Source organism: Geotrypetes seraphini, chromosome 3 (assembly GCF_902459505.1).
Source record: "Geotrypetes seraphini chromosome 3, aGeoSer1.1, whole genome shotgun sequence".
Classification (NCBI taxonomy): Eukaryota; Metazoa; Chordata; class Amphibia; order Gymnophiona; family Dermophiidae; genus Geotrypetes; species Geotrypetes seraphini.
Window position 1 is genome coordinate 367,523,212 of NC_047086.1, and position 11,711 is coordinate 367,534,922.

Consider the following 11,711-nt stretch of genomic DNA (forward strand, 5'->3'; position numbering starts at 1 on the left):
TCTAACAGAAGGTCCAGTCTCATAACAACCAGACACAGACAATCTGGCACATTATTTCCAAGAAAATATTGGAGCCGTGAGGACATCATTCACATACGACCCAGAAGATACCACAGACCTATAACCTGCCAAGTAGAATGAGAATGAAGGGATGCCAGCTGATAGATGCTGGTCAAAACTCATCAGTCAACACACTCGAGATCATGAGGTGGCTGAAGAAAATATCCAAAAAGCATTGTTACTTAGATATATGCCCATCTAGCCTGTAAACTCATGTCCGCCCTAACTTTGGTTGACAAAGTGCTTAGAAAACAGACTATCCCCAAACAATAGCAGCTATAGCGCAACATTAACACCTATACCCAAAGCCATAAACCTCAACCTGACCAAAGTAGAAAATGTCCAACTGGTAGTGGGGATTTCATAGCCTGTTTAACATCTATTTGAGAGCTCTGGAAAATAATTTACCCTCGAACCAGGATCACATCCTCTCTTAAGCAGATGATATCTTCATTCTTTGCATAGCCAAAGAATCCTTTGATATACCCTAAATTACCTGAAAAATACTATTGACCACCTAAGAGCATGGACCATGAGAAACTTCTTCAAACTAAACAAATCAAACACAAGAATATTATGGTTTGGAGACTATAACTCTCTACCTAGCACACCACCATCTAAAACTGAATATAGCTAAAACCGAACTCCTTATCTTTCTGCCTAAACCCTTCTCCCCCCTCCTGACGTTCTCTGTTTCTGTGAATAACACGCTCCTCCTCCCCGTCTTGTCAGCTCGCAACCTCGGAGTAATCTGACTCCTCTCTCTCCTTCTCCGTTCAGATCCAACAAACCACTAAAACATGTCACTTCCTCCTCTACAATATTACCAAAATCCAACCTCACCTCTCTGAGCACACTACCAAAACCCTCATCCACGCTCTTATCACCTCTCACTTAGACTACTCCAACGTACTTCTCTCAGGTCTTCCACTCAACCATCTCTCTCCTCTTAAATCTGTTCAAAATGCTGCTGCATGACTCATATTTCATAAGAGCCGCCACACTCACATTACCCTCTCCTCAAGTCACTTCACTCGTTCCCCTTCCGTTTCCGAATACAGCTCAAACTCCTCTTATTGACTTACAAGCGTATTCACTTTGTAGCCCCTCAATATCTTGGGTGCATAAGGAAAGGAATGGCCAGTAGGAAAAGGGAGGTATAATGCTGTTGTATAAGTCTCTGGTGAGGCTCCATTTGGAATACTGTGTGCAATTTTGGAGACCGCACCTTCAAAAAGATATAAATATGATGGAGTCACTACAAAATTGGTTAGAGGCCTTTTCATAAATAGTATAGAGACAGACTTAGAAAACTTAATATGCATATTTTGGAGGAAAGATGGGATATGATAGAGACATTTAAATATCTCTGTGGCATTAATGTACAGGAGGCGAGTCTTTTTCAAATGAAAGAAAACTCCAGATGGAGAGGGCATAAGATGAAGTTAAGAGGTGATAGGCTCAGGAATAAATGTAAGAAAATACTTCTTTACAGAAAAGGTGGTTGATGCATGGAATAGTATTCCGGTGGAGGTAGTGGAGAGGAAGACTGTATCTGAATTCAAGATAGCATGGGACAGGCATGTCGGATCTCTTAGAGAGAAGAGGAGATAATGGATGGTGTGGAAGGGCAGACTGGATGGGCCATTTGGCCTTTATTTGCTGTCATCTTACTGTTTCTATCACTTATCTCCCTCTATGCTCCCCCCCACCCCCACCCATGAACTCTGTTGGGTAAAGTCCCTCTTATCTGTACCCTTCTTCATCACCAACTCCAGACTCCGTCCCTTCTTTCTTGCTGTGCTGCATGCCTGGAACAGGCTGCCAAAGTCAATATGTCATGCTCTGTCTCTAGCAGTATTCAAATCCAAATTAAAAGCCCACTTTCTTGAAGCTGTTTTCAACTCTAACTCCTACTTACCGTCAGATACCTACACCCATCATATCATTTCTGCTGCTAGAAACTCCCCAACCCTAAGATGTCCTGTCTGTACAAATTAGATTGTAAGCTCTTCTGAGAACCTATAGTTATGCTGGTATATACATCTGTCCAATAGTTGTACATAAAATTTTCCAAATGGACTTAAAATTTGTTTCAATTTCTTAATTAGAATTGATTTCAAATAATTAGCTAGAAAGTTTAGAAAGGAAATCTATTAATATATTTCACATTAGTTTTTATATAGCTTGTATTGCATCAACAATTATACTCACATTTATTGAAGAAACTGCCTTGTCTGCATTGCTGTATCATGATACCGCAAGGCGCAGACATGAATAAGTGGCCCTGTAGAATTTGGGATAGGTAAGTATACCTGCTGCTACCAACTGGGATGGAGATGCTGCCTAGAAAAAATATAAATCAAATATTTTTAGAGTTAATAAAGAGAAGCAATGAACGTATCAGTAATATACTAAAAGGACAATAAAAGGCGTGTTCAATAGTTAATCATTATAAGAACATAAGAACATAAGAAGTTGCCTCCACTGGGTCAGACCGAGGTCCATCTCGCCCAGCGGTCCGCTCCCGCGGCGGCCCATCAGGTCTGCGACCTGTGAAGTGGTTTCTGACCACTTTTATAACCTACCTCAAGTTCTATCTGTACCCCTCTATCCCTTTATCCTCCAGGAACCTATCCAAACCCTTCTTGAACCCCTGTACAGAGTTTTGGCCTATCACTTCCTCCGGAAGCGCGTTCCATGTGTCCACCACCCTCTGCGTAAAAAAGAATTTTCTAGCATTTGTTCTAAACCTGTCCCCTTTCAATTTCTCCGAGTGACCCCTAGTGCTTCTATAGGTGTTTCCCACGTCGGTCCTCAAGTAACCCCTTGCCAGCCAGGTTTTTAGGATATCCACAATAAATATGAATAGATTTGTATACAATCTACTCAAAAATTTAAATTCTTTCCTACGTCGAAAGGCGTTATCTACATTGGCAAATTAGGGAAGTCTCTACTTTTCAAAATTACTGAGTTGTGGAATTATTTTCCTGCTCAACTGCGTGATCTGGGCTCTTTCTAACCATTTCAAAAACATCTGAAAACTTGGCTATTTTCAAAGTTGTAAATTCCACTCCTCTCCATATTATTCCAAATCCACGTTGTATTTGTTCTCTTTTCTAATTTCTTGTAAACCGTGTCGAGCTCTACTGTTATAGGGAAGATGCGATACACAAGCCTAAGATTTAGTTTAGAATGGAGGTAATGTATGCAAATCACTTTCATGCATATTCATTGCAGATATCCTGAAAATTTGACTGGCAAGGGGGTACTCCCTGCTCTAAGTACCTAGGTAGCGGATCTGCACAATCTCTCCTATCACAATCTCTCCCATAACAAATGATCCCTTAACCCTTTCAGGACCATAAGGATCGTAGGCCAATTTTTGTGGTTTTGACAACATTTTTATGGTATAAAGGGCTTGCAGATGCCAAAATATTGATTTTTTTTGTGAAATATCATTATTTTATTTTTTTTTAATCACACTTCTGGCTTATGGACAGTGTGGCAAGTGAATCTTCTCGTCAATCTGGCAACGACGCTAATGAATGAATGTCGGAACCTGTTTGTTTACATAAAGGCAGTATCATATGGAATCCGTACATATCAAATTTAGAACTGTAGACTATCCCAATCAAAATTTATAGGATTTTAAAGTTATGGGGACAAATATGTCCCTTGGTCCTGAAAGGGTTAAACTGTTAGCCACTAATTTTCAACTATGTAAGTTCCACTCAATTTGTAGCATCTTTCTAATCATTGTAAACCGCACAGAACTTCACAGTCCTGCGGTATATAAACTGTTATTATTATTAAGAGGCATCTCCTGCTGCTGCAACACTAGCATTTTAGAGATCAAGTCATCTCAGCTTGGGCTTTGACAAATTTCAAGTGTCACTATCCCCTTAATTCTATAAATGACCAGCGCATTTGCACGCAAAAGTGTGCATGTACTTTATAGACTAACTCACCCATGTGGAACTGCAATGAGGGCATACAGACTATTAACACGCACTTTGCACAATACCAGTTACATATATAACTGCCACATTTATGGAAGAGGAGCTAGACCTGTCATAGAACAGATGGGTCATTCCATGTCAAGTGGTCCAATATTGAAAATCATCCCCATTCGACCTCCTCCAAATTGAATAAAATTGTGTGATGTTCTTTATAGCCTCACATGAAACCATGTAAAAAATTTCCAGCTGGATCTCTATTGATTTGAGATCCTGAGGCTGTTGAATATAGGTCACCCTCAAGAGTAGTGTGCTGAGTAACACAAAATGGCAACGCTGTCCAGCCACTAAAGCCCAACAAAGCCTTCAAGAGAACTGGAATTTTGTGGATTAATACAACCCCCGGCACTAACTTCATGTGCAAAATTTGGAATGTAACATTAGTTTACCTTCCCTTTTGAGTCGGCACAGTAGGCATAAAATGTTATAAAAGAAATTTAGGGCCACATGCTGGAAATGGCACCTGCCGCGGTTAGGCGTCTGCAAAACGGGCACCTACCAAATATTCACTGGTAGGCGCCGCATCCAGAATCCCATCTATTTTTTGTACAGACGCCTTAAATGTAGGCCAGCATTTTACAGGTCTACATTTAAGGTGTCTGACTTGGGCCTACAGAAGTGCTTAGGCACGCCTATGGACACCTAAGGCCACTTCCGGCATAAGCCATACCTACACCGGCCTTAGGCATCTGTAGGCGTGCTTAGACACCCCAGTACATGCACAAATGACACCTACTTTGTAGGCGCTGTTTCCTGCATTGATTTTTTTTTTTTTTTAAATGTGCATCACAATTGGTCCGTTAGACAGCGGTAGGACGCTTATTGTCACCTACAATCAGGACGCCGTTTTGAGAATCACGCCCTTAATGCCTACTTTTGACTCCTGTATTTCGGTTCAAGTCATAAATGTACCAGCAGTCATGGCACATGACACACATAGGATTTGTTTTATGAGGCTTTGCAGCCAATTGGAAGCAAAGATATGCAGGCAGTCCCCTGAGCTATAGACGCCCAACTTAAGTACAACTCGTACTAAAGAACATGGTTGTGGCTTCATTTGATTTCACTGAGCAGTATTTCCAATGGCATAGACTCCTACACTTCTCCTGTAGCAGATTCAGGAATGTTGCATGACCACCTTGAACAGTGTGTGGTTGTGAATGCTGTACCTTAGAGGGAACACTGGTAGGGACAGTTGTCCCTTTTGTCAGCTGGGAGCAGAGGTAAGCAGCAAGAATCTTAAAATCTACATGTTCTGAGTTATATACAAATCTGACTTAAGAACAGCTTTAAAAACATAACGTTCTTAACCCGGGGACTGCTTGTACTGTAATTACACAAAGCGATTATATCAGTGCTTTATAAAAATTGTGGCCATTTTTTGGGTACAAATATCTCAACTGTACATCATTCATTTTTTTTAATATCACTTGAAAGAGCGTCTTTTTTTTTACTACAAAAGTCATTCTGTTTCATATTTGATCTGACCTTTGGTCAGAAGTTAGGTCTCAAATGCATGCATTAGTCACATGCCTATACATGCAGTGGAAAAAATGGGCCTCTTTGGCATCCTATTGTGTAATATGCAAATGAGCTAAAAGTGTGAAATTGCACGGTGCAACTAAGCTTGTTGGGCTTGCCATGCCAACTCAGGTTACAACATCCACTGCTTGCACATACTTTTTAAAATGGTCCATCAAAATGGACATTTAAATTGTTGGCGATTCATTGCAAGTTCAATAAAGGTTCCTAAGCTGCACATCTCTAAATTTAATAAAATATAATGACATAGTAGCCCTTGGCCGAAAAGGATTTCTGCAATAAAGCTAACCCCTCTTCTATTAAACTGTGCTAACAGTTTTTAGCACAGAGAGCCGCGTAGAATGTCCCGTGCTGCTCCCAACGCTCATAGGAACTGTATGTGCGTCGGAAGCAACACAGGCTATTCAGTGCGGCTTAACGCGCTAAAAACTGCTAGCGCAGTTTAATAGAAGGGGGAGTAAGTCTTTTTTCTTCTTTGAGTTTGTAAAGTATGTTGATAGTAAAAACAAAAAAGAAAACCCTAGGAATTTCTGTTTAAGACCGATGATTAAAGAGATATCCCATTCAATTAATCAGCATTGGTTGTTTAAAATGAGTTGAGGGGAGTCTGAGATCTCCCCCCCCCCTTTTTGTGGACTTTATAGCCAGCATATGCTGTTTATTGATATTATGAATGTTTTTGATATTATCATTGAAGATTAAGATTTCCTCTGCTCCACTTTTGGTGTTTATCTACTGATTACAGTTTGTGGAGTTTTGTTTGCCATTTTTGTCTTCCAAAACCTAACTGGCCATCTAATTAGATATCAATGTGCTTTGGTTTACAAGTTAATATGGTCAAAATAATATGATTCAAAATTAACATTTCAAGTTCTTAATTGCAACTTTTCTGCTCTTGCTGATGATGCAGATTGTTGTGTGAATTTTCTTATGAAATTTCTGTCCACTGTAATCCTGGAAAAATTGAAGACCAGACAAAACGCTTCACTTCACCCTTCCCTTCAACTCTCGACTAACTAGTGATAGCTCATGATTTGCTTTTCCGTACCCACTCATTCCAGCTGTTTAAAAAGGATCTTGCTTGAACCAAAAATCAGGCATGCTCACTACCTAGCATTCTCCCAACTTTATTTTGTTATATATTTCTATGTAGGTACTTGTGCTATGTGTATTACTGTATAACTCTCCCTACTGGTCATTTAAATGTTAGTACCTGGAAGAATGAACTTTGCTCGGGAAAGTGGGCTGAGTGATTATGATGGGAATGTTGTTTGGGTTCTCTTGTGTATCTATTCGACTGTGGTGTTGAAGTCTTCGATGTTGTTGGGGTAACTGGTACTGGTTTATTTTTGAACCATGCCCCCTTAAATCTTGATTCTTTTTCTTCCTAGCCACTCACTCCTTCCTAGCCACTTTTCTCCTTTTCCTCGCCCCTTAATACCTCTTCCCTCCAGTCCGATTCTCTCTTCTTAGAACCCTTTAAGGGGTTACATTCCATACACAAAAGGTGCAAGAAAGAAAGATTGGCGATGTACAGATTGATATATGACATTAAATATAGATAAAATTTGCATAAAATTATTTTCAACAATCTTAATAAAGATTTATCTAAAAAAAAAAGAAAAGCACTGTGCGCCTAAAGATTTATGGGGAAGTAATTGGCTATAATCTCTTCCAGTTCTTAAAATCTGAGCCCTATTGTGCTTTCTGTTCAGGAGTTATGTTGTGTCAAATATTTGCTTGTGCATTCCATGACAAATTTTTTCAATAACTTTGTGGTCCCCCAGTGATACACCAAAGCATGCACCAATGATCTGAATGGCATATTTAGATTCAGCATAAAAAGTTGTACTAAAAATGCGACTTTTACCTAGGTCAAGCAACTATTCTTTCCACAACCTGAACCAAAAGTTGATGTTTTTTCACTATTTTCCATAGAACAAAAAAAGTGGCCCCAATAACAAGGCCCCTAACTTTGGAAGAAGTTGAGATCCTGTTCTAAGACTTTGCACATATTCACTGCATGTCCTATTGTACTTCCAATAAAAATGCCTTCAACTTCTGAGATGGTCAAGTGGTGAGGCCTAGACTACTTGACATGGAATATAGCTTAGGCGTAAATGGTTGCACCTATATTTAGCCGCATCTTTGCCAACTTACTAGTATTCTATAATTGCTTTGGCAAACAAACAATTTGACTGTTATAGAATACTGGCTTAGCACTCACATTTTGGTTGCCATAATTGTGGTACCCTATATAGAATTATTTGCTATAAGTAAGAAGTCTAATCCGAGTATCTAAAAATGCTGCCACAAAGTCAAACATATCTATTTTCTTAGGCTTATTTGTGAGTTTATTTTCCTCAAAGGAAACCAAAGCATCAACCTTATTGTCCAAGTAATTAATATGAAACTGATAATGTACTTCATATTACCCGCTTATGGGCACACACATAAAAAAAAGTCTATTAATCATTTAATCCAATAAAAAGAAATGTATCATCTTAAACAGATTGGGGCTCAAAATCGAAACAGAAATACGTCTAAAATCCTGCTCAAATCAGCATTTGGACGACCTTAAAGACAAGTCATCCAAGTGCCAATAATCGAAACGAAATTTAGACGTATCTAAAAACAGCTTAGGCCTTTTCAGTGCTGCTGTAAACCCAGAGTTGAAAGGAGCGTTTTAGGAGTGGTGAGGGTTGACCTAGACTTAGGGCTCCTTTTATAAAGGTGCGCTAGCGTTTTTAGCACACGTACCGGAAAAACTACCGCCTGCTCAAGAGGAGGCGGTAACGGCTAGCGCGCACTATTCCACGCGTTAAGGCCCTAACGCATCTTTGTAAAAGGAGCCCTTAGTCATACTGCAAGTATAACCGAAAGTTTAACGAGACTTCCTAGACAGAACTTATATGTAGTGACTTAGGCGATCTAAAAACAGGTCTAAATGCCCAGAAGGTAACCAGATAACCACTGCAGACACAAAGTATAGACCCCCACACACTCCCCAAGTAATCACTGACTCCCACCACTGCAATAAAAATCAAATAAAAACGTACATACCTGCCTCCAGAACATCAGCACCTGGTATAAGAAGGCCTAGTAGAGCCGCATAGAGGTGGATTAAATGCTCTTGGGGTAGGCTAGTGAACCATAGAGAGGAGGACCCAGGCCCATAAGTCACTCTAACCACTGCATTCATGGTGAAACATGTGCACCCACCAAAAAAAAACCCAAACCCTACTGTACTGCCATATAGGTGGCACTGGCAGCCATAAGGGTTATTGGGGTGATAGACAGGTGGGTCTAGTAGTTTTGGGGTGTTTTGGGGGGCTCACCATGACCTGTAAGGGAGCTGTGGTGAGATGTTTATATGGTACCCTTTTTGTGAAGTTCGCAGCAATGCCCTGTAAGGTGCCCCACTACTCTTTTGCCATTTCTGGGTGGCCAGTTCACGACTTTGCTGGCCCCCTCCCACGTCCAAAAGATCTTGTTCTAGGTGTTTTTGACTTGGACAAATTTTTGGATGAGAATGGGGTATAAAGATAGCGGTCTGGACAATCAAACGGCTGGACGTACAAGTAAACGATTCTCCCCCCAAAATTTATTTTGGATGTATTTTTCAAGAACATATCTGACATATCTGACTTTGGGCGACTAGCAATTTAGGCCCAAAACGGACTTGGATGTATTTTTTTATTATGCCCCTCATTTTTTTTAACAACTAGTGGCATCATGATCTGAACTGGGTTAAAGAAGCACATGGAGCTGCATGTTAATACTATCCTTCTTTCCTCTAGGATTCTAACTACTCATGGCTACATAAAATTCTTCGCTCAGTCGCTGATTCTTCTCAGATGCAACCACCCAGTAGCAACCTTCAACCCATTGACTTTGTGGCTGCTTTTTCTAAAAATATCCTAGATATTGTGTTATTCCGTCTGACTTCTGTTCATTTTTTCATCAGAGACTTAAACTCTAATCTTTAAAGTTTAAATGTGTGTGGGCGACCTAAAGGGACTTGGGAATTTGACTTAAATATTAAACTGGATGAAACCCAGTGGAAAGTTGTTTGGCAATCAGCTATGTCATTACATTCAGCAAGTCTAATGCAATCATCATTCTTTCTAACGCATAAGGCATTTTAGACTCCAGTTAAATTATCTAAAATACATAATTCTAAAGGGAATTCTTCCTTTGTCCCACATTGGATATCCCCTCTCTTCCTTACTTGCTCACTCCAGGGCCACACTCACTCCCTTCAGGGCTGTCCAGCTGGATTGCTCCTTCCTGCCTTCATTTGTTTGCATGGATGCAGGTAGCGGCTCTTGCATGCTGCACGTGGCTGACCTGCAAGCCTTCCCTCTGACGTCAGTTCTGACCACTGCCCGTGTCCCTGCAAACAAAAGCGACTGAAGGCAGGAAGGAATGTTAGGATAACTGAGATCCCCAGCTGATTCGGAAGGCTTCCCTCTGACACCAGCTCTGACATCAGAGGGAAGCCTTCTAAGTCGGCTTCAATGATGCAGCTGGAGGGCAGTGTAGGGCATGGGATCTCCAGCGGCAACTGAGGAGGAAGTGGGGCAGGAGACTTAGGCAGTGCCAATTACCTCCCCCCCCCCCCAAGCGGCTCACATACCCTTAGGGAAATGTATACCGGGTGTTGAGGAACACTGAATTAAGCATGTGTTCCATTGTATTTACAGCATGTAAGTATGTTTGTGGGTGGGCAAGCTCTTCCTATCCAAAACCAGTCCAAAGAATATGTCCTCCCCAGATATAGCATAATTTCCCATTCGTTAGAAGCGTCTCACTCAAGGTCTAGGCCAGGGGTGTCAAAGTCCCTCCTCGAGGGCCTCAATCCAGTCGGGTTTTCAGGATTTCCCCAATGAATATGCATGAGATCTATTAGCATACAATGAAAGCAGTGCATGCAAATAGATCTCATGCATATTCATTGGGGAAATCCTGAAAACCCGACTGGATTGCCGCCCTCGAGGAGGGACTTTGACACCCCTGGTCTAGGCAATGGAAAACAGGCACGATCCTACTCCTACTCTCGTGAGGCATTAGAAATGTTAGACATTGAAGGGGAGACCGATCATGTCCTCAGCTTGCCCAAAGAACCGACCTGCCTCTAGGTGTTTAGTGTGCCGTTAGAAAATTACTTTTAAGAGCCATTTTTGTCACATTTAGTGATTTCAGGTGGATCCTGCCAGTATCACACAACTCCTGCTCATCACCTTCCGACTTATGCAAATGAGGCCCCGCATCCCCTGCTTGCCACCTCGGGACAACGTGACACGTTTTATAGGGCGCGGGTCCTCCTGCGTTATCGCGACACAGCTCCCTATCGCGGATCCATGCCACTTACATCTCCATAGCGCTGCTGCCCCCAGGGCCAGGCTCCCCCGCAACACCGCGGACGCCGTCGCTGCCATAGCCGGGCTCCCGTGAGCTACCAGCACGGGGAGCCTCGCAGCGGACTTCGCCGAAGGTGCAGCAACCCGACGCAAGGTTAAAGGGCACAAAAAGAAAACCCAGCCGCCTTTAACCCGGAAATGCTTGGCTGCAGCTTCGCTTTTCGGCTGCCAACCAAGGTACAGTCGAGGTAAAACCCGGACTGGCCCAAATCCTCTATCAATTTTCCAGATTTCACTGTGTCCTTACTCACTCTGTTATGAGAATCCGGGTCTTAGTTCCCAAAGCTCTCCAGCCTCGCATAACTTTATTGAGATGACAATCTCGCATGCGATGGCAAAATAAGAGAAGTTCTCTCTGAAGTCTAAGCTGTTTTACCCGCAGAGTTAGGGGCTTTAAATATTGTCCAATTAGTGATCAGAATCTAAATAGTGTCCAATTTAGGAATTAGTGATTAGAATCTGTAAGATCGACGGTTTTGGTACTAGAGATTCTCTCTCCATCAAATAACCAATTTAGTTGCTTTTTAGATTCAGTCAGGTTCGGTAGGATTCTCCACACTCCGATTGTTTATAGTCCTTTTATTTCATGTGCTTTATTACAGTTAGCAGTTCCTACTTCCAAAACATCATGGAGTGACTTACAATAACACAACTCAATCCATCAAAC

General features: G+C 41.5%; 1 protein-coding gene across 2 annotated transcripts in view; it reads right to left on the reverse strand.

Annotated features, from left to right (window-relative positions):
• The window catches only part of MRPS5 (mitochondrial ribosomal protein S5), a 74,392-nt gene extending 62,981 nt beyond the window's left edge, over window positions 1–11,411 (reverse strand). The window contains exons 1-2 of one of the 2 annotated variants that reach the window (XM_033936850.1): window positions 11,296–11,411; window positions 2,275–2,406 (exon numbers count right to left, since the gene is read on the reverse strand). In XM_033936850.1, the coding sequence (XP_033792741.1) occupies window positions 2,275–2,335 (61 nt within the window). In that variant the 5' untranslated portion in view covers window positions 2,336–2,406; window positions 11,296–11,411. Of the gene's footprint in view, window positions 1–2,274; window positions 2,407–10,995; window positions 11,167–11,295 lie in introns of those variants that run through there. The other variant, XM_033936848.1, reaches the window with a different exon arrangement.
• Window positions 11,412–11,711: the final 300 nt, after the last annotated feature.